Source organism: Stylophora pistillata, chromosome 1 (genome assembly GCF_964205215.1).
Source record: "Stylophora pistillata chromosome 1, jaStyPist1.2, whole genome shotgun sequence".
Taxonomy (NCBI): Eukaryota; Metazoa; Cnidaria; class Anthozoa; order Scleractinia; family Pocilloporidae; genus Stylophora; species Stylophora pistillata.
In genome coordinates this window covers 31,086,536-31,113,854 of record NC_142519.1, presented here as the reverse complement: position 1 = coordinate 31,113,854, position 27,319 = coordinate 31,086,536, and the positions used below count along the sequence as shown (strand labels likewise).

The 27,319-nt window shown below is 39.9% G+C and overlaps 1 protein-coding gene and 1 pseudogene across 2 annotated transcripts; one reads left to right on the top strand and one right to left on the bottom strand.

Annotated features, from left to right (window-relative positions):
• Nucleotides 1-3,528: 3,528 nt before the first annotated feature.
• LOC148742089 (uncharacterized) lies at nt 3,529-8,495 on the bottom strand. The gene is made up of 5 exons (XM_088743473.1): nt 8,371-8,495; nt 7,428-7,706; nt 6,409-6,730; nt 6,187-6,285; nt 3,529-5,709 (listed from the first exon to the last, which is right to left on the bottom strand). Exons 1-5 carry the CDS (start codon nt 8,493-8,495, stop codon nt 4,537-4,539), a joined length of 1,998 nt encoding a protein of 665 aa, XP_088599599.1. The 3' UTR covers nt 3,529-4,536.
• Nucleotides 7,152-26,145, top strand: LOC148742088 (uncharacterized; annotated as a pseudogene). The gene is made up of 13 exons (XR_015994730.1): nt 7,152-8,742; nt 10,990-11,283; nt 11,941-11,976; nt 12,359-12,653; nt 12,775-13,157; nt 14,763-15,055; nt 15,677-15,730; nt 16,055-16,112; nt 21,474-21,509; nt 21,821-22,117; nt 22,329-22,712; nt 24,427-24,474; nt 25,850-26,145. The product of XR_015994730.1 is annotated as an uncharacterized LOC148742088 (transcript).
• The last annotated feature ends 1,174 nt before the right edge of the window (nt 26,146-27,319 follow it).

The following is a 27,319-nucleotide window of genomic DNA, read 5'->3' as shown; positions in this document are numbered from 1 at the left end:
TTCGTGGAGTAAATCTCTCCTTGCTCGTTCTTTATCCTCTGACGTTTCATTGTGTGTCATTTACTTGACAATAACCTCGATGCCTCGATAGCACCCGATGAAACACTGTCCAAAGCTTCCACTATCAATTGGATTTTTAGACAAGTATTCATTGTTTTCTGGCTAAGCTCTCTGGTTCAAATTTGATCCATTGCTCGCTGTGGGTTTTTTGCAATTAAAAAGGTTTGATGACGTTTCTCGCGAGGTTTCTGCAAGACAATAGTTAGATTAAGCACCGCGAAAACGGCGAACGCTGAACGTCGGCTAGCCGTTTGTCGTTTACCGTTCCGTCCGCGATGTTCGTATGTTTAAACTTCCCGACGACACAGCAGAAAAAAATTGAAATTAATTAGGTATTAACTAAATGTTCGTTCAAAAAGAAACTTTTCCAACTTATTGTTAAAAATAATAATAATAATAATAATTTATCAAATTATAGTGCGCTTTTTACATACAATGATCAAAAGCGCATTACACTTTTCATTAAATTAAAAATTAACTTAAACAATATAATATGTCAAACTGAGAATAGAACTGAATATAAAGTTGCTCACCGATAAAAAGTTTTAAAAAGATAAGTCTTAATATCCGCCTTGAAACTGTTCACATTAGTAATCGCGCGACGTCCTTTTGGAAGAGAGTTCCAGAGCCTTGGCGCTGCTACCATAAAAGCTCGATCACCTAACGTCTTGGATCGAGTAGCTGGCATAGAAAGTAATATACTATCGGAAGATCTAAGGTTATATAAGGACGATTTAAATGTTAGTAAATCATATTTAACAATTATTCGCCTCAGGCTCGGTGAATATCGTCGAATAATCCCCGAGACGAAGTCGAGGGGATTATTCGACAATATTCACCGAACCCTAGGCGAGTAATTGTTTTAGTATAATTTCAGAGCTGAAAAATGGAGAAATTTCTAAAATCATAACATTTTAATAACATTTATTAACTTTTATTTTAACATTTTATATAAACCGCGTGGAGCGGTTTATATAGCGTCATATAAGGAACCGCTCGACCAATCAGATTGCTGGAAACTCTTTGCTCAACTCTGAAATTATACTAAAGATATTTAGGAGCAAGGCCGTGAATTGCTTTGAATGTAATAAGCAGATTCTTAAATTCTATCCGGGCTTTAACAGGAAGCCAATGCAGACCGCGAAGAAGGGGTGAGACATGACAAAACCTAGATGCATTAAAAACTAGCCTGGCTAAGGCATTAAAAACTCTCAGCAATTTGTTAGGCTGGTAGTTGGGCAGTCCATACAAAACACTGTTACAATAATCAACACGAGATGTAATAAATGCATGGATATATCAACAAAGTTGAAATGGTAAAGTGGCCACCGTAACGATTACAAAAGCTGACGTTTCGAGCGTTAGCCCTTCGTCGGAGCGAATAGAGGAATTGTGGGTTGTGTGTTCTTTTAAAGGCAGAAAATGGAGCTACGTTATTGGTGGGAACATGGCAACGAGAAAAATAGGAATAAATTAGCGGAATGAAAAGCGTTCGTTGATCCCTGTGGGATCAATGTGCCAGTTTTTCGATAATCGTGGTTACCCTGTCTCTGTCGTTCAAGCGGGTTACCACCGCGCCCAACTTATTGATCGACATTCAGCACTACAAACGCCGCATAAGGAAGATTCCGACCGCATTCCATTTACTCTCACGTTTCACCCTCACAACCACTCAGTTAAATCCATCATTCTTAAAAACTTTAAATCACTTCAAAACGATCCAGAGACAAGCACTATCTTTTTACAGTCTCTGCTCATTTCATTCAAACTCGACAAAAACATAGGCAATTTTTTGGTCAGAAGTTCTTTTCAGACTAATGACCAACCAGGCACTTTTAAATGCGCTCGTGCACGATGCAAAACGTGTCCTTTCATTCACAACACTGATAGGATATCGGGACCCAAACGACCCATTAAGATCACCGATCACTTCACGTGCACTTCTGCCAATGTAATCTATTGCATAACTTGCACTTATTGCAAAAAGATATACATCGGCGAAACAGGCAGAAGACTAGGTGACCGATTCCGAGAACACCTTCGAGACGTGGAAAGGAATGACAAGGACACATCGAAACCAGTCGCTAGGCATTTTAAGTTACCTAATCATTCTAAGCAACATATGGCAATCTGCGGACTTTCCTTACACTTAGGTAGCACGGAAAGCCGTAAAACTCTTGAACAAAAGCTCATCTTTCAAACCCGCAGTCTAAATTTCACAGGGATCAACGAACGCTTTTCATTCCACTAATTTATTCTTGTTTTTCTCGTTGCCATGTTCCCACCAATAACGTAGCTCCATTTTATGCCTTTGAAAGCACACACAACCCACAATTCCTCTATTCGCTTCGACGAAGGGCTAACGCTCGAAACGTCACCTTTTGTAATCGTTACGGTGGCCAATTTACTATTTCAACTTTGTTGATAAATCCAAATTATTAATAAATGCATGGACAAGCATTTCTGTTGATTCTCGAGACAAATACTTGCGAATGCGTTTGATATTAGGTAAATGATAAAAGGCAGCACCACATAACTTGCTAACATGAGTTAACATAGTAAGCCGCTCATTAAACCATGAGCCTACGTTTCTAGCTACTGTTACCGGACAAACATCAATCGACCCAACCCTAACGCAATTGATGTTAACCTTGGCCAGCTGCTTCCTGGTACCTATAATTAAAAATTCTGTTTTGTTATCGTTTAACATAAGATTATCTGAAATCATCCAACTCCCAATGTCACTGATACAGGCAGTCATGGACTTGATGGCAAAATCAGCATCCACGGATCGATTAGGGCTGAATGATACACACAACTGTGTGTCATCCGCGTAGCAGTGAACTTGTGGAAGATGGCGTTCAACAATCTGAAACAGTTTGCGCGTGTAGATAGTGAAAAGCACAGGGCCCAAGCATGATCCTTGAGGAACACCTTGTTTTAAAGGAAACTGATCTGAGAGACTAACATTTACAGAAACACGCTGGGTCCGATCAGATAGATACGATTTAAACCGGACCAGACAAGCGCATTGTCAGAAATTCCCAAATCAGACTCAAGACGACCAATCAGCTTATCATGATGTATCGTGTCAAAAGCTGCACTCAAATCTAATAATACAAGCAAGGTGACATGTTGGTCATCCATAGACATCAAGATATCATTTTTAACTTTAAGTAAGGCCGTCTCCGTGCTGTGTTGCTTTTTATACGCCGACTGGAGCAGAGAATGCAAGTTGTTAGCAGTCAGATGCTCTATAAACTGCTCAGCCGCAGCCCTCTCCGACAATTTAGAAATATAAGAGAGGTTACTGACTGGACGAAAATTTTTTAACGCCAAGTCCAAGCCAGGCTTCTTGAGAGACGGTAACACAAGCGCCTCTTTCCAGGCCTTAGAAAATCGACCGGTGTCAAAAGAGAGATTAATCAGCAAGGGATAACTGGTATTATTAAAAACTGGATCATTGGATAATGCAATTCAAGACTTTTTATTGGCTTGGCCATTATGGTATATGAGCCAATATACCATAATCTACAAATATGGTAAGCGTACGCGTCAGCTTAAAATCAAAAGGGAGCTAAAAAAACCGGTTTCTTCTTACAAAATAATAATTTCTTGGGGCGTTTTTAATAAAACAATTATTCCACGAGCGCGCGTTGGATATGAGATGATAGATAGCCAACGAGGCGCGCCTCGTTGGCTATCTATCATCTCATATCCAACGCGCGCTCGTGGAATAATTGTTAAATAGAACATCTAGCAACTTGAGAACAATCGGAGTGGGAATGGGGTCGAGTTGACAAGATGCTCTACTAATCATCATGCGCACTTGTTCTTGAGAGAGGGTCTTGAAACCGGTAAACCGTTCTTTCAGGCAAGTAAGGTCAGTAGCAGTAGCAGGTAGAGATGGTACGAATGGTGTAGATAATTTAGCCAAAGACGTGTTTATATTCTCAATCTTTTGCGCAAAGAAATTTCCAAAATCATTTGCAAGCTGAATAGTGTCAACATGAGGAAACGATGCAGTGTTGGTGTCACACAACAGGGACTTTGTAACTTTAAACAGTTTTCTCTGATCAGAACTATTTTGCTGGATATGATTGGTGTAATAATCACAGCGAGCTTGGTTCAACAAGTATATTGCATGGTTTTTCTCCTTTTTGAAAACACTTAGATCCTGTGCAGATTTAGAAGAGCGCCATTTCCTCTCATCTCTCCGCCTAGCCTTAATAGCATCCTTAATTTGGTGGTGAAACCAAGGCACACGCTTCCTATTAGCAACAGTGTTAGTTCTCAGGGGGGCACATTTGTCAAGTAACAACGACAGTGTGGAGTTGTAGCAGGAGACCATCATATACAAATCCGTTAAACCATTGGTACACAATTCACACGTCGTTAGATCAGCTCTGATCCATGTCAATAGATTTTAGCAGCCTGTAACTGATCTCCTCAACAGCTGTACAGGGTTTCACTGAATCAAAATTTACACAGTACTGCAGCATGGTCAGAGATAAAGTGATCAATCATCGGGGCAGACTTAATAACCTGATCACATTGCCTGGTGATGACCAAGTCCAGGGTGTGGCCGCCCTCGTGGGTAGGACCAACGACATGTTGTTTTAGGCCGAGCGACGCCAGCAGATCCAAAAATTCACAAGCATCAGAATCGTTCACATCATTAACGTGGATATTAAAACCACCCGTAATGATAAGCGGTTTCGGTGTTAGAATAATACTCTTCATGTATGAAGCAAAGTTATCAAAAAATGTTTTCAGAGACACCGGATGCAGAGTAGAGTAGGGTGGACGATAGATAATTGACAGCCTAGCGCGAAACGAGTTAGCATTTAAGCTCCATTCCGAGGACTCAAAAAAGGTGTTCTCAGTCGCATCAATTTTCGACACATCGATGTTTTCTTTGAACAGCAAAACCGTACCACCACCCTTGCGGCCAGACCGATTATGGTGTAGACACTTGTATGCTTGAGGTGGAGTAAACTCCAGTCCTTCCGCAGTGTCACTAGCAGTAAGCCATGTCTCGGTGAAAGCAAACAGATCAGTCCCTGATGTATAGATATAATCCAAAAGGTCAGCCGACCTCGATTTTACCGAGCGAACATTCATTGAATATAACACCAGAGGTGAAAATGAAGATTCTTGAACAACAGCAGTGTCATTTCTCCTTTCAACATAGGTTAAATCATGTAGATTCACACCTCGACAAGACAACGGGCGTGAACAATAAGGGAAGAATGATTTTGCATAGCGTTGGATTCTTCGATTCCGACCTCCTCTCCGACCTCTAAATTTAAAAATGCCACATTGCTTGAAAATAAAGAGGGTTGTAAACTCAGGGAAACAATAATGCTGCCGATACTCTAGAAGTCGACGACGAGAATACTGTAAAGTTAACGTTGGTCTCGGCAAGTCAGCCATCAAGTAATACCCAACATAAGATCGCTCACCACAATCATACTGACTTGAATCTGGTCCCGGATTAATTTCAACATCAATAAAAATAGTGATCTCAACTGGAGGATCATGACCAGGAACAGCAAGAGTCGTAATTCCACGCTTCCCCCAATTTACAGCAGCATCTCGCAATTTGTGATGACCATTCGGCGTAAGCAACAATCGTGTTAAACCACGCTGAAATCGAACAACGGCCAAAAAATTGACATCGCAATCAGGAATCCTGATTCGCAGAACAACAAGAGAAAGCATGTCACTCAACGAATGATCCTGCGTGGTTTCCAAAGCAAACCAAACATAAATTGAAAGTAAACCCAGAGCAATTCGAGCACTGGCAGCTATGTTGGCGCCTATACAATAACTGAATATTAGAAGTAATTATTAGAAGTAATTAGAAGAAATATTAACTGAAATACAATTCAGTACAGGCAAGGCCCATATTTCTTAATTGTCCAAAGGCAAATGTTCTCGGTCACCATTTACTGTGACTAGAAATAATGGATACAAAGAAGTAATGTATTTTCCGCTTAAATTTGAACTCTATTAGCTTTACAAGCAGTTCATATAGAAGTGAGATGATAAACGAAGCTTAGCTATAAAAGCAAGCGATCAAAATGTAGAAATAGTCGGTAAAAATGGGCTGCAAATACTCACGTTTTCGCGTTCCCTACAAACGGGAAAAATGTCCTCCTCTAGTAGAAACAGCGGCAGGCAAACGGCGAACGCGGGAAATGTAAGGTCACGTGACCCTCTCTGCCGTTCGCGGGAAAAAATACGTGGTGCTTAATCTCTCTAATTGCATCGGCACCAACGGCCATTTGAATCATCTTAGCAGCTCTTGAGCAACCCCCAAGTCCACTTTCTTCTCTCTACTACCTGGTTTAAGCGCGAAGAGACGGGGTTTCTTGACATTTTCTGGCTCAAGGCATTGAATTGGTCCAAAGGACGCGGCTTCTTTTCCTTAGCCTCAGAAGTACATGGCAGCAAGTCATTTGGTTGGCGGTTGAATGATTTTAGTTCAACATTTTTGTTCGTTGAATTAGGCATTTGCTTCCCTTGTTTCCTCTTTCTCCATTCTTTTCTCCTTCTGTTTCTTTCTTCTGGAGTGTTTTTCCGTATTTTGATAACTCGCTCTTTTCGCTTTTCTTCACCTTCAAAATCCTTCACAAATTCCGTCGTAATTATGTAGCTAACTGATCTATTTTCGAAACACAAATGAGCTCGAGATCGGTGTAATAATACAAAACAAATGCCTGTTGATGTGCAGGAAATTCAAAGCTCGTTTTAATGAACTTGATGACATGTGCGAGCCGGAATTGCTCCTCAATCGTTTCTGACTTGCTCTCGTTATGTGACATTCTTCTGTCAGAAGAGCGTCGGGAAAAACACCTCGCAAGGATCATACGTGACAACACCCGCCGCGCCTTGACTAACACTGAAAAAGCTCCATACTAAATTATAAGGAATTATATGGAGCTCTCTGGGATACTTACAGAGCAAGCCCCGTGTGTCTTCTCATGCAACTACTTCCGAAACAAGTACCTCTACTGTTGGTGGGTCTAGAGTGTTCTTGCAGGTCTACAGACTAGATAAAAATATGAAGTTAGTGTGAATTTTACCTTTGTTAATTGGGTGCTTCTTTGGAAGTTAGGGCCAAGTGCATATGCTTGCTTCCAATTTTTGTGTTAGCTCTAAGGATTTACCTAAAAACGTTGTGTAACGGCGATGACGTTTTTCGCTCTACTTTTCAAATTATTTTCACGCGCCTTCTACCAAGTGTGAAAACGGTAGAAGGATTTTTTTCTTCTGAGTACACGCAGATATGCATGCAGGTATTTTAAGACTTCCGCCTCGCTTTGTTGTCTTTTGTAAGTGATTGATAACATGCACAATACCCGACTCTGGTCGATGAATATTGAGCAGGAAGCTTTGCTTTGTGTGAGTAGACAAATCTGTCATCTTGGTTTCGTATCTTTGGCAAATCCTCCTCAGGATCAAAAGGACGTTGTGTCACAGCCTTGAGAGGTATTTTGTGACCCTTTCGTTTAATCAGTACTTTAAGCTTGTTAAATATCAGTTTTCCTGCGTTTTCTTCTGGTGTTTTGGTTTTCTCAGCATCGGAAACTTGTTTTGCTGCGCCGAAGTTTTGGTCTCGGTTTGACAAGCTGCTGTCCCTGTGGAGTAATTCAGTTGCGTGTCAAACTTGATTGATGATTGAAACTTGATTGAATCTGGTCGCTATCCCGTTATGTTATGTTTTTATTATTATTATTATTATTATTATTATTATTATTATCATTATTATTAGTGAAGTATTTAACGCTACTAGATGGAGACTATCCAAATTATGCTTGATTGTATATCACATTGATGAAATAAACATTTAATTTTAACCGCAGAACATGTCATCTGTGGCCTGCAGAGACTCTACGACTTATATTGCTGTATGAAGGACGAGAGCCGAAATACTGTATATGTCAAAAAGAACGTTCTCCGTATGTTCAGAGAAACAGGTCCCAGATGGGCATTTTAAACTCCATCTTTCGAGATTTAATATTCATCATTGAGAGAAAATACAAATATCAAATATTTTGCTTGCACCAAAATAGTCTTTTGTACAGAACCCCAAGACTTTACGACGGATCAGCCCAATACGTCACGAGATAGGAATTACATTTGCTAATTTGCTTTTTTTCTTCGTGATATATCGTGAATATTATAAATAGGAGAGAGTTGTTAGGACCTTGTCCACGACTGACTGTCTGCCAAGTTTTGACTTTGATGTAAACTCTCATGTTTTGATCACGGTATAAATATGTGCATGATCTAGCAATTAACCTTGAAGCACTGACATTATGTTTGCCCTTAGGGTCTTGGTCATCAGCCAAAGTCTGAATCCAACGGAAGTTGTCACTTCCGCTGGTTGCTGCAGCATCCGGCGCAAAGTTAATTTGTTTCTCCATGAACAAGTAGCATAGTTAATCTGTCAGTAGGTCGGTTTTCTAAAATCTTCGACGGTCAATGATCTCTTTTTCCTTAGCGATCTTAACAGGCTCTAGACGGGGTTACAACTAAAGCTGTTCGCCGAAGTGGAATCAGCCAAAGGAGGTTATCATTTCATCGCCATGTTGCACACTTCGCTTCTGTTAGAAACGATTCTTTTTGCTGTCCTGGGCTTTCTGGATAATCATCACGCCGATGCATGTTCAGGTTTGTGTGAATCCGCGATAAACCTTTTCTGCTGTTAAGCGAACCTCATTATAATCTCACCTGATTATGAACTCCATCTGAAAACGATAGTTATTTCATGGTACGTGACCATGTATTTACACAGGGGGCCCAGACAAGCTACGAGTCTGGTTGTTTATTCGAAATATTAAGGAATGTATGGGAGAATATTGAAGAGTCTTATTATCGTAAACTTATATCATGAAATGTAGGAGTTAAAGCTCAAAATAAATGTAAACCCACCTCACTTGCTGTGTATTGTCGTTTCCGTCGCTCTAAATGGCGAATTTGAGCGATTTGGTGCGTTTTGCGTCGACTGTTACTATACGTTATAGTCTCCTTCTTGAGATACAATGAATATATGAAGTTCATATATTTTGAACTGCGGTATTAGATACGTATGATGCACGATCCTCGCAGTAGATAGCGCTTTCTACTGCGAGGATCGTGCATCATACGTATCTAATACCGCAGTTCAAAATATATGAACTTCATATATTCATTGTATCTGATTTATCACTTTCACGGGTTTATTACGAATCAACTTAACGGCCTGCTCCCAGTTGGCTTGTTAGCTCAATTGGTAGAGCGCTGCACTAGTATCGCAGAGGTCAGTGGTTCGAGTCCCGTACAGGCCTGATTTTTTTCAGGTCTGATTTTCGCTATTGCATAAATAGCGCTATCTACTGCGAAGGATCGTGCATCATACGAGTCTCCTTCTTATAACGTGTAGTAACAGTCGACGCAAAACCCACCAAATCGCTCAAATTCGCCATTTAGAGCCACGGAAATGACAATACACAGCAAGTGAGGTAGGTTTACATTTATTTTGAGCTTTAACTCAGACATTTCATGATATAAGTTTACGATAATAAGACTCTTCAATATTCTCCCAGGTGAAACAAAATCTTAAGAGTTCGAGTGATTCTTTATTATTGAACGTTGATAATCTAAAACTACATAAGTCTATCATGACCTTTTTGGTATCCCGACTAAAAATATTCATCCAACTTGCTTGGCAACAGAGCCATCATATCATAAAAATACAAAATGACTGCCCAAAATTTCATCTCTGCCTCATTTGTAGGAATTCAAGCTATAAATTCTAGCTAAAAATCCAAAGACCAGCCATGTGGGGTCACTTTCACTCTTCCTATCCAAGCTGCATTAATGAAACTGACTGAATTGCAGACATTTTCCCAAACATGATGAAATTGGGAGAAACCGGATGTGGACGAATGAATTCACATTTACGAATTGTTGATTTGAGTAAACAATCCCTTAATGTTGCGCCATAGATGAAACTGGATATTTATCAGTAATGGATATATATATTTCGTTAATCAAGTTCTGCCGGATTCACATCCTAAGCTAAACAGAAATTTAAACAACATTAATGAGAAACAATGTTTATGAATCTTAAAAGGGTGGTGGAAGGTAATGAAAACAACACGCTTCCACCCCTTTTCCTTCCACCTCATGCTGAACATCGCGGCAGCTCCGCTGGACCATCAATAAATTTTCATCTATTCAGACCGAACATTGAGTTTTTCCGCCTTATCATCCACTTAAAAAACAAAAAAAACAAAAAAACCCAAGAGCCAATTACGAACCGAACGACTGAGAGGAGAACAAGCAACACATTTACCAATTGCCCCAAAAAACCGAGTTCTGTCAGGGAGCAGGGAGAAAAAATGGAACCATTATTTTCCCCTGGGACCAGTCATTGTACATATCGCCCGGAAGGCGAAGGAAGAATGGGATTGAGAGGATTTAGGAGGGATCTTTTTGAGCGGTTTGTCAGGGGGAACGGAGTAGTGGGGGGGGGGGGGGGAAGGGGAATCAGTGACACCACTAAAATTCCCTGACCCCCATCTCCCGCGAATAATAGTGACCGTTCCCAATGTTAGGCATTTCAGGGATATCAAGGTGGGAACCTTTGCAAATTTATTTAGTGATGCCACGTGGATAGTTAGCTGGTTACAGTGGGTGAAATAAGTTCAAGTCATATACCATCGACTCTTCGATAGCTATTGTTATAAATAGTGCTCATCCTCCTTGCACGCGCTCATGGGCTAAAGAACTGCTATTCAAAGATTGATCGAGTACCAAAAATAAAGATTAGGGCGCACTTAGATGTAAACGAACTATAGGAGTTTAAAAGGACTTTTAAGATTCTTTTCATTGGAGAACTGGAATTTACTGAAATATCTCACCTCCTTCATGCAGTGCCTTACATCCGTGAAAAGAGTGGATACGAAGCAAAGGTCATAAAAGTGAACAGCGGGAAAGATCTAAAACTGATTTGCCAGATCAGAAATACAGGTCACATCCCAAAACCAGGGTATTACTGGCTCAAAGACAATCAGACGCTTATTCCATCAGTTCATCAACGTATGAGGTTAAAACCCTACAGATACCTAAAGATAAGACGGGTGAAGAATGAGGATGCCGGTTTTTACACCTGTGTTGTGGTGAACGACTGCGGCAAAAATCGTTATACAATGCAGCTCATTGTCGGAGATATGTAAACTTCAAAACTTCATAAGTTATTTTTACAAGCATTGTCAAAGTTTCAGTTGATAGCTACCTGTATTGCAGTGAACGACTGCGGAAAAAATCACACAATGCAGACTACCGTTGTTTAGAAAGTATGAACTTCACAACTTATGTTCTGAAATGTAACCTGTAGTCAGTGTATAACTATGATAGTATTGGCAATGGAAAGTGGTGCAGTCAGCTGAGATGCGTCAGAGCATTATGCCATAACGGTTACTTCATTTTCTGCCCTAGGATTATTTTAGGGGATTACACGAGAAAAGCTTTTTCCATCGGTTTCCTAGTAGTTGTTTTCGCGTTAGCTTGTCTAATGAGCTAGCTGCTAGTAAAAAAAAATTGATTAGTAATTTTAATAGGATTACTGGTACCTCTTCCCAGCGGTAATATTGCGATAAATTTCGATTAATGAAGATTTTAGCGATGGATCAGGAGAGGCACCTTAAGGAAGGGGTGTTTTGGTTGGTTGGATTACTCCCCCACCGACCCCTCCTTCCTTCTTCAGTACAGTTCACCCAGCACACGCATACACACACAAAGCTTCTAAACTAATCTAAAATCTAATCTAAATAACGGTCTCTCACTTGATATTTGAATTGAAGTCATTTATTTCTTCTCTCAAAGGACCAGTATTAGATCTCAATGAAAATGCAACAGCAGGTATGTCAAATGATTGGCTAAACGATGATATTCGTCATCAAGCAGCGAATCCTAAAGCGAATCCTTTCTTCATCTTCTTTTTTCTTTTCTTTTTTTTTTTCTTTTTTTTAAATACCTTAATCTGGCTAGAAGATTAAAAGAAAAGAACACAAACGCTCTTTCTCCAATGCAAATATATGAAAATCTCTCTCCGTGTAGCGGTCCACTGGTTTTGATTAAACTATGAAGCATCACCGTATAATCAGTACTGTAGAACACTTAGAGTGAAATAATGTTGAGACTTCATCTGTAGCTGAAACCTAACATGTCTTAGTAAGGGCCAGATAAGGGGCAGCTGTCGAAAACATTGTTACTCAAATCTGGTGGCTGTTGTGCTTCACAGCTGCTCCAATATTCACGGCGTACCACAGAATGAGGCGTAACCGTATTGCGATACCCGTTGGCAACTCTGTAAAGCTAACTTGTTCTGCCGATGGAAACCCTCGTCCTACAGTAGAATGGTACAAAGACGGAAAATTGTTTAAGGAAAGGAAAGGTGGCAGGAAACTCTCTCTGAGTCAATGGACAACCTCGTTGAGTCTGAAGGACTTGGTTCCCTCTGACACTGGGTCATACATGTGTAATGTGAGCAACTTATACGGGTGGATTAATCATACCTACAAAGTGGACGTACATGATAGGCACAAAAACCAATGTTAATCCCTTCTAAAAAGCCAAATTGAAATTAACATTGCAAGTAACGAAACGTTGGATGCTTTTGCATTACATTGACAGTATTCTCTTTGTAACTTTTTTAGAACGAGCTCGTGCTGAACCAGTGGTTCTACCCATGGAAAATGTCACTGTTAATAGAGGAGAAAATGCCAGCTTAACGTGCAAAGTATTAAGTGATTCCATGCCTCATTTCCAGTGGTTAAGGTGGTTTCCCATGCGTACCAACGGTTCGGTCAACAGTTCAGCAGACGATTCTATCGAGAGTCCACACTACGAAATCTTGAATGAAGATTTAACAGACGAACTTGTAATTGTGCCACCAAGTAACGGCAAATGGTTTGAACTCCATGGTGTGAAGTTCACTTTGATGAATGTCACAAAGAAGGACGTGGGAAAATACACTTGCATTGTGGGAACTGCTGTTGGCTACGCAGTCGAACATGCATACATCACTGTCCAAAACATCGGTGGGTGAAACCATAATTAGATTACTATTTCTTAACAATTTTTGTCATCATCAACTTTACTATTATCAGAGTCTTAGGAGCTTCCTGCGATGTGCCCATAGCAGTTGTTTTACCTAGCATATTTTGATGTCATCCGTGATCTATTACTGAACAGACGCACGGCAACATGGAAAGTATTTGTTAATCTGTGAGGCGTAATTCCCTGTCCATGAATGCCTGGTAAACAGCTTTCTTTTCTGGAGAATCTCCTTTGCTTCGGGAGTCATGAAGGATCGATGTTTGCTTGACTACGTGCTGACTATGTGCTGATATTGGTTGAGTTTGCCACCAAGTGGCCTGTGGCCGTTCAGATTACTTTGAATTGGTTTTACAGCACTCAGTTACGTCTATTTGTCGTGATTCTGTTCAGTGCCACTTTGGAGTTAATAAATCAAAGGCATGCAGACCAAAAAAAAGTGACTACGGTATGATAGATGATCATTTGCTGAGAATTGTTTCCATTAGAGTATAACTCAATTTTTTTTTCACTTGTGCAGATAAAGCGAAACCAACCGAGCTTCATAAAAATGAAGGCACCACAGATGATAAGCGTAACCGTGAAAAACGGATATGATTCACTTTTTTAATGTCATAACTAATCTTTCTATCTTAGAGATAAATGGAGGGGGGAGCTGGAGAATTTTGGTTGTGTCACGATGAAGTTTACCCGATTTATTCCCTACTCCCTTGATCTGTAGTCAATTAGCAATTCAAATTTCTGTAGTCCTCCTCCTTTCTGCTCATGATGATGGTGATGACTGTTGTACCTCCGTTCTTTCTCAGAATCATGTAATCCGCACCTATAGTCCGCCACCCTTCCAGGCCATACATAACAACTGGTCTCTTAGGTGTGCCATTTGTTAAGCAGGTACACCACTTAATACATTACGTGCTCACTAAGTATAAGAAAGGCTCGTGATAATCTTGACTGATGGCTTCTGGAAATAAGGATCACCATACTTTCGTTGCAAGTGTCTTGTATTTTGGATCTCTTACTTTCATGATTCTTTCCACCTTGCCAAGTAGATAAAACACTTTATGGTGGTACTAGACATGGATCAAGAAGCCTTTTTGTTAGTATTCTGCTAACTAAACAGGAGCTTAATTTTGGCCTGAGGGAGTGACTCTAGTATCAAACGGAATTATCAAACGTTTTGTTTCCCTGTAATAGCACACCGCCTTCTTCAAAGAATTTTTGAGGGATTCGCTAAGGGTATAGCCCTCTAATCGCATTTAGTAAGAACGGTCTCAATCCCGGTCAAAGCCAGATTTTTTACCCTTTTTTTTTGTTACAAAGACTTTAATTACTAATAACGTGTGGAAATACAGGTACATTTGTCCTTTGCAGTCTCATCATCCTCAAATGAAACTACCTTTCATTCCATTTTTTTACTTGTGGTCAGGTTCAACTCGTGACTTCGTAGCTCAGTATGTAATAGCATTGTATGTAATAGCATTGTATGTAATAGCATTGTATGTAATAGCATTGTATGTAATAGCATTCAGTGTGTATTAGGAAGGCCCCATCGAAGCTTCGGGTATTCAGACCTCTTTATTATTTTGTAGATTTCACTGTTAGCCCGACATCCGTCAGCTCTGAAAGTGAAGCAGTTGTACAGACTTCAAGAGGTTGGACTGATAGAATTCGGTACCCGGCAGCTGTAATCGCAGTGTCAGTGGGCGTGGTCGTTCTGTTGATCATAGCTTTCGGTCTCTGCTATTGGCAGGTAAAGAAATCTCGAGCAAGCTCGTCCACAACGATGCAAAGGCAGCACAACATCGGATCACTTCGAACGAAGAACGTAGCTCAGCCGAATGAGTACGTAATAGTGCCAGACCTAAAGAGACTTTACGTATATTGAGAAAAAGAGTTCTTCCAGCTCTCTAACCTCTGAAACTTCCTTTACATCATCATAGCTTCGCCCACGAAGCTTGGAGCAACCATTTTCTTTTGAGGCAGAGACTTTGGCAATAGGTTACTTAGTGTTTAGTAGCTTGCAAGCTTTGCTCATCGAAATAATTTGGATATATCAACAAAGTTGAAATGGTAAATTGGCCACTGTAACGATTACAAAAGCTGACGTTTCGAGCGTTAGCCCTTCGTCGGAGCGAATGAAGAAGCCGAGAAAATATTTCTACACATGGTCTTATTCAGGAGAATCCTAATTCGAGTTTACTTTCAACACTAGTGATTTACAAAACTAGTTTCGTCTAAGACTTCGTCATGCAGTTGATCGCCATGCGATATTTCTGATTTTCTTTTTATATACTTTGATTTTTCTGGAAACAATGATGCTCCACAGCTTTAAATAAGGTTAGGAAGAAAAAGTGAATTAACAAAATAACACTACGACCAAGTACCTGAATGTTTCTGGTGACTTCACAAAGACCTCAAGGATTTCAAACAAAACTCGACCTAGAAGTGAATCGAATCATCTTTAAATTGTTAGTTTATATGTTCTGTAATTTTGCTTCAATAGAGTTGGGTTAAGTCATCTGTGCTTAATTTTTCAAGAACCGAATACTCTGTTCTGGTTGGTTTTTCCCTTAAAGGCTTTTATTTCAATCTTTTTTTTTTTTTTTGGTTTCATTTATTTTGCACTTGATCAAATTCTAATGGTAGTATATTGTTGATATTACTGCTATGTGGACTGAAACTTTTTCGCGTTGGATTCTTTCCTTTCCGTATCGAAACAACTACTTCCAAAACAAGTACCTCTACTATTTAGCGTGAATTTTACCTCAGTCTATTAATTGGGCGCCTCTTTGGAAGTTCTGGGCCAGTCAGAAATCATTGTCAAAGCTTTGGTGCGCATGCTTGCATGTAAGTTTTTTTTTTTTTTTTTTTCTTTTTGCAGGTCAGCTCCAGAGTCATTCAAAACCACATTAGAACACTATGTAACATTTGTCGCACTGGTTTTCAAATTATTTTCGCGTGCCTTTTTTCGAGCACGTAAAATTGTCTCCGACGGTTTTTTTCCGTTGTGTTTGGAATCTTTGACGGCTGACACTCGGTGCTGTAATTTTTGAGCATCATGATACTAGTTATTGGGAATGAACGCGGCTTATTACAACCTATATTTTCTTTTGCTGTTTAACGAGAGTCCACAATACATGGCGGCTCTGTCTCACTGATATTTTATGTCGCATTTATAGTTTACACACTGTTCCATTTTTTTTAAAACTATATTCATACAGTGCTCAAAGGATTCTTTGTCACTTGCCTTCAGATGATCTATATTGGTGCCGGAATCCTCAATATAGTTGCGAGAGATTTCAGACATTATAAGGCACTGGTGTTAAAATCTTTTGCACTACCTACTCGGCAACGATGATTAAAATCGTGATAGACGTTGAACAAACTGACAAAGCTTACGAAGTGAAAATTATTAGGCATGCAATGTGTAGCTGAAAAATGCGAAAGAGGAGGAAGGAGAAATTAGTTTAAACAGACAAAGAGCAACTTTCGTTTCACGACGCGGTACGAACAAGTCCGTGAATTTCAGAGGAAGTCCGCCAATGAATTCAATAAATCCTTGGAAAGTCCTTGAATATCTATTTTCTTAAAGCTTCCTTGAGAGGGGTGGAACGTTAACTTTTCCCAAAAACCAACTGTAAATAAGTCAAGCGTTGTGCGCCAGGGTCGTTTTGGAAATTAACATGGGGCGAGGTAGTAGATCTAGTAATGCGTTATTGGCTAAGCATGAGGACTCGAACCTGAGCCAAGCGTTGAGAGCCAAGACAGAGCTCGCCTGCAGGTTACACAAGGACAAAATGGCTGCGATACTGGCCACCGCCGAAAACGAAAACGAAAAGAAAGGGCTAACAGTCAATCAGCTCACAGAATTCGCTGCATCTTGCGCCGCTTGCGAAGCCAGCAATATAAAAAGGCAAGGTAATACAACGGCGTAATATAACTCTTCAAGCAAGAACCTCTCCTAACTTATTCATCTAAAGTAGTCAAAGTTTAAAATGTTATGAAAGCTGAAAAAGAAAGGGTTCCTCTGTCGCCCTTATTCAGAGCTACAAGTTTGGATGGCCGAGGGGGTAAGCGCCTATTAAAGGAAATACGGTATTTCGATCAACTTGAGGCTGTCAGTGCGCGTTATTTCGTGTTTTTCATATTTTACATTATCTCATAGTGCCCAGTTTGTCAAGAAATCAGTCATCGTCGTGTGTTTACGTCCTACAAAAACGTCGCATCGGAAATGTCACGATATAGCTTCGCAAAGAAATGTACCAGCTGTTGCTTTGCCTTGTTTTATTTATTGATTTTTTTTTGGCAGCATCTTGTGTTTTGATGTTCTCTTCCCGTCGCAGTTTGCAGGGCGACCTCTAGCAGTAAATGAAGCTGTTTTTCATATTTTTTGTCTCAAACGACCATTGATTCCTGTCGCTCTGCCGTAGGTAGGGGAAGAGCTCAAAGAGCAGAAAAGTTTCAGTCACAAGAATTTCTTCACGTTATATATCCCAGAAGCGCTCAAGCATTACTCTGAATGACAGGACTTCAGCCTGGGGGAACCAGAAAGGATAGACAACACCTCCATATGTTAACCATGAATGAAAAACTATGCATGTCATATATCCCAGAAGCGCTCAGGCATTACACTGAATGCCAGGACTTCAGCCTGGGTGAACCAGAAAGGATAGACAACACTTCCCATTATTAACCGTGAATGAAAAACTAAGCTTGTCATATATCCCAGAAGCGCTCAGGCATTACACTGAATGCCAGGACTTCAGCCTGTGTGAACCAGAAAAGATAGACAACCGGCTTCCCTATATTGACCATGAATGTAAAGCTAAGCATATTATATATCCCAGAAGCGTTCAGGCATTACACTGAAGGTCAGGACTTCAGCCTGGGTGAACCAGAAAGGACAGACAACACTTCCCTATGTTAACCATGAATGAAAACCTAAGCATGTCATATATCTCAGAAGCGCTCAGGCATTACATTGAATGCCAGGACTTCAGCTTGGGTGAACTAGAAAGGATAGACAACACTTCCCTATATTGACCATAAATGAAAAGCTAAGTATGTTATAATTATCCCAGAAGCACTCAGGTATTACAATGAATGCCAGGACTTCAGCCTGGATGAACCAGAAAGGATAGACAACACTTCCCTATATTAAAGGATCCCTCCCAACCACAATACCCTGCGCGCCCAAACAGAAAAAATAATTAAGAAATAACTAGTCAAATAGAAAGAACAATAAATTTGGAACGCGATTGAGGAAATTCAAGACCTCAGTGAGGCAAATGTACTCGGATGAACGAGGATTTCTTTCCACTTCACGACTTGTCCAATACCGGATGGCAGAGAAAATGGCGGATTTCACATATCGCGCGCGCAATGTATTGTGGTTGGAAGGGATCCTTTAACCATGAATGAAAAGCTAAGTATGTTATAATTATCCCAGAAGCACTCAGGTATTACAGCGAATGCCAGGACTTCAGCCTGGATGAAACAGAAAGGATAGACAACACTTCCCTATATTAACCATGAATGAAAAGCTAAGTAAGTTAAATATCCCAGAAGTGCTCAGGCATTACGCTAAATGCCAGGACTTCAGCCCGGGTGAACCAGAAAGGATCATTAGAAGACAATTCTCTATATTAACCATGAATGAAAAACAATGTCATATATCCCAGAAGTGCTGAAGCAATACTCTGAATGCCAGGACTTCAGCCTGGGTGAACCAGAAAAGATAGACAACACTTTCCTATATTAACCATTAATGAGAAACTAAGTATGTTATATATCCCAGAAGCGCTCAGGCATTACACTGAATGCCAGGACTTCAGCCTGGGTGAACCAGAAAGGATAGACAACACTTCCCTATATTGACCATGAATGAAAAACTAAGTTTGCTATATATCCCAGAAGCACTCAGGCATTATGCTGAATGCTATATTAATCTAAGAAATATGAAAAATAAATATATATCTCAGAAGTGATCAGGCAACACTAACCAAAAGAATATTATTACAGGATTAAACTTCAAGAAAATAGATTTCTTTAAAATAAAACAATGTTGACTGTGGCATACTACAGTGGGTGCACACTATTTAAAAATTCAAATGTTATACATTGCATGCAGAGCACATAAATCAACTTCACATAGCTCCTCTTCAAGGAGAAAGAGCGAGTCATCTCTTAACCCCTTCCATCTAAAACAGACAGAAAAAAAAAAAACAGTGAATTTAGTTTCCACCTTCATAATCCAAACCTACCATATTTCTGCTGGTAACTGTCTGTCAAACTAATTATCCCAAAGTGAGATTCACAGACATGTATTCCAATAGAAAGTGAGGTACCATACTGCAAGCTGGACTTTTTTATGCAGTCAATACAGAAATGCAGTGTTGTACCTACCCCCCCATATTTGCTTTGCTCTTTGGGAAACACTCAGCACAGGCTTCCCCAGGAGGAACACCAGGACAGGCACATTCCTACGAATAAAGTGCATGTATGAGAGGTATTTTGTGACCCTTATATTTAATTAGTACTTTAAGCCTGCGGACTAATTTAGTTGCATGTCAAACTTGACTGACTCTGTTTTCGGCTTGTTCCTGTTTTGTTATGTTTTTTTTCTTAGTTAAGTGTTTAACGTTCCTAGACGGAGTCCATTAAAATCATGCTTGATTGTATGTCACGTTAATAGAATAAAAGAATTTATTTAACCGCAGAGCATGACATCTGTGACTTGCAGAAACTCTACGACTGATACTACTGTATGAAGGACGAGAGCCGAAAGACTCTATGTGCTCTAAAGAGAACGTTCTCGTATTTTCAGAGAAACAGGTCACAGATGTCCATTTGAACTCCATCTTTTGAAATTAAACGTTGGTCCACCGAGAGAAGATACAAACATCAAATATTTCGCTGGCACCAAATAGTTATTCGTACAAAACACCGAGGCTTCAAAGACAAATCAGCCCATTGCGCCACAAGTTAGGCGTACCATATATGTAGGCTAATTGCTTATTTTTATTGATATGTATATATATATATATATATTTTTTTTTTATACAGTCTTGGACTTGATTCTAATGTATTTCGAAGAGCGCTCAACTCTTAGAGGAGTATTAATAATTATTACGAACTGGTTCAAGACTTCAGAGGTAGTTCATCGTTTTATTACGACAGCTCTGTTTCGTATGGTCGAAAATGACCACACTCATCAGGTCAATCGTCGAAATTACCTGATGAGTGTGGTCATTTTCGACCATACGAAACAGAGCTGTCGTAATAAAACGATGAACTACCTCTGAAGTCTTGAACCAGTTCGTAATAATTATATAGATATATATATCGTGAATATCGTTCACGACTGACTGTCTCCCAAATTTTGACTTTGATGTAAACTCGCAAGTTTTGATCATGGTCACAAATATGTTCATGATCTGGCAATTGGATTTGAAGTACTGACATTATGTTTGCCCTTAAGGGCTTGGTCATCAGCCAAAGTCTGAATCCAACGGAAGTTGTCATTTCCGCTGGTTGCTGTAGCATTCGACGCAAGGTCATTTTGCTTCTCCATATATATAAAAACTACAACTAGATCTGAGAGTATTGTTCGGAACCACGGGAAATAGTCGGATTTATTGTTTCCTTGATTACTCTCGTTGATGCCGTAAGTATCTGTAGTCGAAATCCACAACCAAACGAGATTCGCACTTTTACTAGCGATTCGCTAAAGGCAAATGTACATAAACGAGTTAAATATTCAGAACAGGAAAGCAAAATGAAATACAAATAAAACAGGCAAAATGACAGACAAAATAATGAAATACAAATAAAACAGGCAAAATGACAGACAAAATAACGAAACTTACAAGATTATGTGGCGACTACGACGACTAAAACATAATAACAACGACGACAAGAAAACTACGGCAGAAGAAGGTATACCAAACAATAGAAACAATGCATAAAAAATGAACACAAAAATATGAAATGTGACGTAACCGAAATGACTGGCAAACCTAATAAAATAACAAATATACGGATATACGGGGAACAACTGAAAACGGAAAACAATGTACAAAGGACATGAATGCAAAACGAAGGTGAGGCGCCGTGACTACAGTATCCACCATCCCTTACCCCCTCACCCCCTCACCCCCCTCCCTAAAAATCCTTGTTTGATCCACGCTTGATTTGTGGTATCTCCAGAAATTATTGATTAATGAATGGACAAAATCTAATCTAAATAACGGTCTCTCGCTTGATATTTGAATTTAAGTCATTTGTTTCTTCTCCCAAAGGACCAGTATTAGACCTCGATCAAAATGTAACATCAGGTATGACAAACAATTGAGTACGTGATGATCTTGGTTTTGATAAACACTGGAACATCACTGTAAAGTCTATACTGTTGAACTCTTAGAATGAAATAATGTGAAGACTTCTTCTGTAACTGTAGCCTAAATTGAGGTTTTTGTGCGTTTTGATCTGTGGCCCCTAAGAGAAGAAGTGAGGGCAAGCCAGCAAGCGGAATTCAAGAATTTGGTGGTGTTGAATGCACACCTAGCTTAAGATGGGTTACAGGCGAGATGGGGAAGTTGTCGAAGAGATCATTACTAAAATGCAGTTGCTGCTCTATTCTTTATAGTTGCTCCAAAATTCACATTCGCAAGACAAGATGAGGCACAACCATCTAACAGTACCCGCTGGCAACTCTGTAAAGCTGGACTGTTCCGCCGATGGACACTTTCGTCCTACCGTGAGATAGTACCGAAAGACGGAAAATTGTTTCAGGAAAGGAAAGGTGGCTATAAGCACTATTTGAGTCGATGGACAACCGTGTTGAGCCTGAAGGATTTGTTTCCCTCTGACGCTGGATCTTACATGTGTAATGTGAGCAACTCATACGGATGGATTAATCATACCTACAAAGTAGTCGTTCAAGGTGAGAAGAAACTGAATTCCTTCATATCCTTTTTTGCTAATGCAGGCTCTAAAGAGTACTCACGGTCTTCTTTATCTCAGATAGAGAATCTTCAAACTCTTGTGGTCAATGTAAACCTCTTTTATCAAAATTAAAATAAACATTGCAAGTAACGAAACGATGGATGTTTTCGTATTACATTAACAGTATTGACGGTATTCTATTTTTTTAGAGCGATTTCGTGGCAAACCAGTGGTTCTACACATGGAAAGCGTCACAGTTAATCAAAGAGATAATGCCAGCTTAACGTGCAGAGCCCTAAGTGATTCCGTGCCACATTTCCAGTGGTTAAGGTGGTTTCCCATGCGTACCAACGGTTCGGCGAACAGTTTAGCCAAGGGTTCAATTGAAAGTGTACACTACGAAATCGTGAATGAAGACAAAACAGAGCAACATGTAATTGTGCCTGAAAGTAAAGGCAAAATGACTGATTTCCACGCTGTGAAGTTGACTTTGGTGAATGCCACAAAGAAGGACGAGGGAAAATACACTTGCATTGTGAGAAATGCTGATGGCTACGCAGTCGAACATGCATACATCACTGTCCAAAACATCGGTAGGTGAAACCATAATTAGAGTATTATTCCTTAATAAGTTTTGTTTTCATAAACATTATAAATAGAGAGATTTACAATCACGTTTTACGTGAAAAGTGAATGGCAAGAGTGACCACATAACCTTGTTTCTCCCGGCATTATTTCACGTTTGCCGGTTGCGCTTTGCCCTTTCTACATGAAAGTAACCTGTTTCACATTTGCCGTGTACGTAAGATTTTCTTCACTTTTTCTCTCACTGAGTAGAAGTTAATTGCCGGAAAAAGTGCACGAAAACTATTCCCTGTATATCATACAAGGGTGCCTTCAAATTCACCATGACGCGAATTCTCGCGAAACTTAGGCAGTAAAGTTCACGCTATTTTACGTGAAAGGTGAAAGGGCATGCTCATGTTTGCCGTTTCACCCACGTATAAGCGGAGGTAAATCTCTCTATTATGGGATTATTAAGAACTTTTGGTGACTGTGCAATCATCTTATAGCAGTTGTTTTCTAGAATTCCTGTATTTCATGACATTTCATCTTTTACCTCTCAGTGTCTGTTCTTTCTACCCCATGCATACCCACAGTAATCACTGTCACTGGTTTCATCTTTCTCACTCGAGCAGTTACTGTGTAGCGTGGAATCTTACTCAGCAACAATACAACTCTTGTCCAATCAGACCTCATTCGAATGTTCTTCATTAGTAACGACGCGTGCGAGCGCTGCTTTTGCTTTAAAGCGAAACAAGCTCGCCCTTACTCCACTTTTCAACGCTGTAGTCTGTAAAGAATATGGCTGCGGATCTTGCTCGTCACTAATAAATATTCACGACAAAATTGGGACCGGCGAGACAGTGCGGATAATCGAGAAATCCGGATAATCTAGGTTCGACTGTACTTCGTAAGTTTTTCCGAGCAGTTTCTATCTTCATCCTTATAATTATCAAATTTGGTATTACCTCTACTGATACTATAGTGATTATCATTATTATTATTATTATTAATATTATTATCATTATTGTTATCATCAAATTTTTCCGAGAGTTTAAGGTTCCTATTTCCAAGGCGTTTTTTCTTGCGTCTTTCTAGTAAACACATAATAGACTCCATCGGTTCTTACTTATGATGTATTGGAGGACATGCGCATGCATAGAAGACGTCACCATTGACAATTGTTTCTTTCATTTGGTACTTCAAACTAATAGATTCCATGTTGCCATGGGTCTCTTCACTAACAGATCAAGATCACAGTAGACGTTAAAGTGTAATGGGAACATCAGTGAGTGACGCTTTTTTTCCGGCCACTTTTTTACACTTACTACATTTGACGTCATCTGTCATCTCTTACTGAACACACGCTTGGCAATATGAAATCGATCCGTTAATCTGTTATGTGTGATTCACCGTCAGTGAATCCCCGGTAATGAAACAGCTTTCTTTTCTTGATAGTCTCCTTTGTCCCGGGAAATCACAGAGGGTTGATTTTTTCTTGACTGCGTTGCTGTTTGCTTGAAAAAGCTAGCACCACTGAGTGGCCTGTGGTCGTTCCGTTTGCTTTGATTTGGTTTTGACAGCAGTCAGTTATAGTGCATGTGTCGCTATTCAGTTATTTCCATTTGGGTGTTCATAGATAAAACACCGGCGATTAAGAAAATGACTGCTTTATGATTGATGATCATTGGCTAAAAAAAATTGTTTCCATCAGAGTCTAACTCAATATTTTGTTTCGTGCAGATGAAGAAAAACCAACTGAACCTCAGAACATCGAAAGTGCCACACATGGTAAGCATAACTGCAAAAACTGGTATGATTCATTTTTCAAAATGTTATTTCGTATTTTTCAATATCAGAAATAAATGATGCACCTTCTTGCCCATTACAGGTTTAACGCCCTCCCGGTTAGCTCAATTGGTTAGAACGCCGGATTGTGTTGTGCGGGAGGTCGAGGGTTCGAGCCCCGGCCGACCAATACTCATGGTCTTAAAATAAGTGAAGAGAATTTTCTACCTTTCTATAATATCAAGAAATGGATAGATATTCTAGTCTTCTCGGATAAGGACGAATTAACCGTAGGCCTTGTCTCCTGCAGGGTTAGGGGTAGGAGACGTTAACTTCCCACGCACGAGATTACTGTGTGGTGGATGTCCTCCCCTGGGGTGGGATGGGAGGGAAGGTGAGATCGTTACATGGACTGAAGCGGCTGCCAGAGGCGCCTGATAATGCTGACGTTCGATCTCAACCTTATCATTGTAACTAGACACGTTTGTTGTTTAGAGGGCTTAAGACTTTCTTTCTTTCTTACTTTCTAGGTTCGTATTTTTACAAAGTGTGCCATGTGTTAATTATGCACACGCCACGCGATACATTACGCGCGCACTAAGTAGAAAAGATCCTTGACTGATCTTGACTGATGGCTGCTGCAATTAAGGGTGACATTATTTTCGTTGGATTCACCTTGTACTTAAGGATTTCTTCCTTCAGGGATTCTTTCCTGCTTTCCGGCCAAACAGACAAAGCAACACCAAAGAAAAAATTCCAAACGTGAACAGATTTTCTCCATTTTAACATGCAATGGAAACTGTTATCTAAACTCATGATTGGGATGCTATCAAGACACCTTCTCGTTAGTATTTTTCTGACTGAACAGAAGAAAGAAGTATCAAAGAAGTATCGAAAGGGTGTCTTTCCCCAAAATGACAGACAACACCGATATTACTTCAAATCACTCTATTTTGTTGTAATGACTTCAATTACCAATAACCTGTGGTGATCCATTCGTTATTTGCTCTCTCGTCCCCCTTATATCAAACTTTTAGTTATTTCAAATCTACTATTGGTGGTCAGAATCCTTTACGTTAAACAACGAAGCTATCAAAATTCGTACCCCTCCCGAATTGTAGTTCAGTTGCTCAGCAGTAGCCTGTATTTGGTACGTCGAACCCTGAAATATTGAGACTTCCATTTGTGCGTTGACTTTAATTGCAGTCGGGTTGTAAAGTCTATTTCGACATTTTCTAGTCGTTTCTGGGGCCAATTATTTATCTTTAATTTAAGAAGGAGGTTTAAATATGTTTTTTGAGGTGGTAGTGAGTGGGAGGGGCTTGAAGGGAATTCAGTCAAGATAGAGAGATAAAATATTTGGCTCATTCTTTTATAGGTTTTACTTTTAACCCGACATCCATCAGTTCTGAAGGTGATACAGTTGTACAAAAGTAAATGGGTTGGACTAGTAAGATTCGGTACCCGGCGGCTGTAATCGCAGTGTCAGTGGGTGTGATCGTTCTGTTGATCATAGCTTGCGGTCTCTGTTATTGGCAGGTGAAGAAATCCCGAGCGAGCTCGTCCGCAACGATGCAAAGCCGACACAACATCCGTTCACTTCGACCGACCTATGTTGTACAGCCGAATGAGTACGTAATAGTGCCAGACCTAAAGGAACTTGACGTAGATTGAAACTTTTTCATTCCTGGTTTAACTTTTGTCATACTCCCAAACAAGAGAATGATTTTGGCACCAGCTGACTGCAGGACTTGTAAGATAAGAAGCCACATGAAAGGGGAACTCAATGGCAAAAAAGAGTCATTCCAACTCTTTATCTTCTGAAACTTTCCCATAAATCATTATTGGAGCAATTGATACGAAAGCTTCATTTTCAAAGCTCAGGAACGACCCCTTCTTCTGTCACAAAGAAGTTGGCAACAGGTTACGCATGCGCAGTGTTGGTAGTTTGCCAATTTTTGCAAAATTTTTAAAAAGTTAAACTATGGAAAGAAAACAAATTCGGAAAAAAAAAAAAAAAAAACACTACGACTCCCTTGCCTGAACGTTGTGAACGATTTTACATCAGCATTAAAACCAGAGGTCATCTCGTCAGAAGCAGAAATTTCGCAAGTATGATTTGAGACCAAAATTGCCCAACCCGAGGTCAATTACTACTTTATTGCTTCTAATTGAAAATCACAAACAGGGTTTTTAAAACAAGCCTTGTAATCTGATTGGTTAATGTGCTTTAGTAGAGCTGTCTCATTGGCTGAGGAAAAAAATGCAATGTAGAGCATCAAATGGTGCGATCGGTGAGTTAATCGGTCCGATGAGAGCCAATCAGATGGCAAGGATCATCATTGGATGTTTTCGTCACCGCCGGCAGGAACGTAACTGAAAGTGTCGTTTGGCTTTCAACGGCCTTTATTCAGCTTTTATTTGTGTGTGTGTGTGTGTTTCATTCATTTACTATTTGATTAAAGAAGGATATTGTTGTACAATATAGATTTACATATGATGTACGATCCTCGCGGTAGATAGCGCTATTTAAATAATAGCGCAAATCAGACCTGAAAAAAATCAGGCCTGTACGGGATTCGAACCACTGACCTCTGCGATACTAATGCAGCGCTCTACCAATTGAGCTAACAAGCCAACTGGGAGCCGGCCGTTTAGTTGATTCGTAATAAACCCGTGAAAGTGATAAATGAGATACAATGAAATATATGAAGCTCGTATATTTTGAACTGCTCAATTGGTAGAGCGCTGCACTAGTATCGCAGAGGTCAGTGGTTCGAATCCCGTACAGGCCTGATTTTTTTCAGGTCTGATTTTCGCTATTATTTAAATAGCGCTATCTACTGCG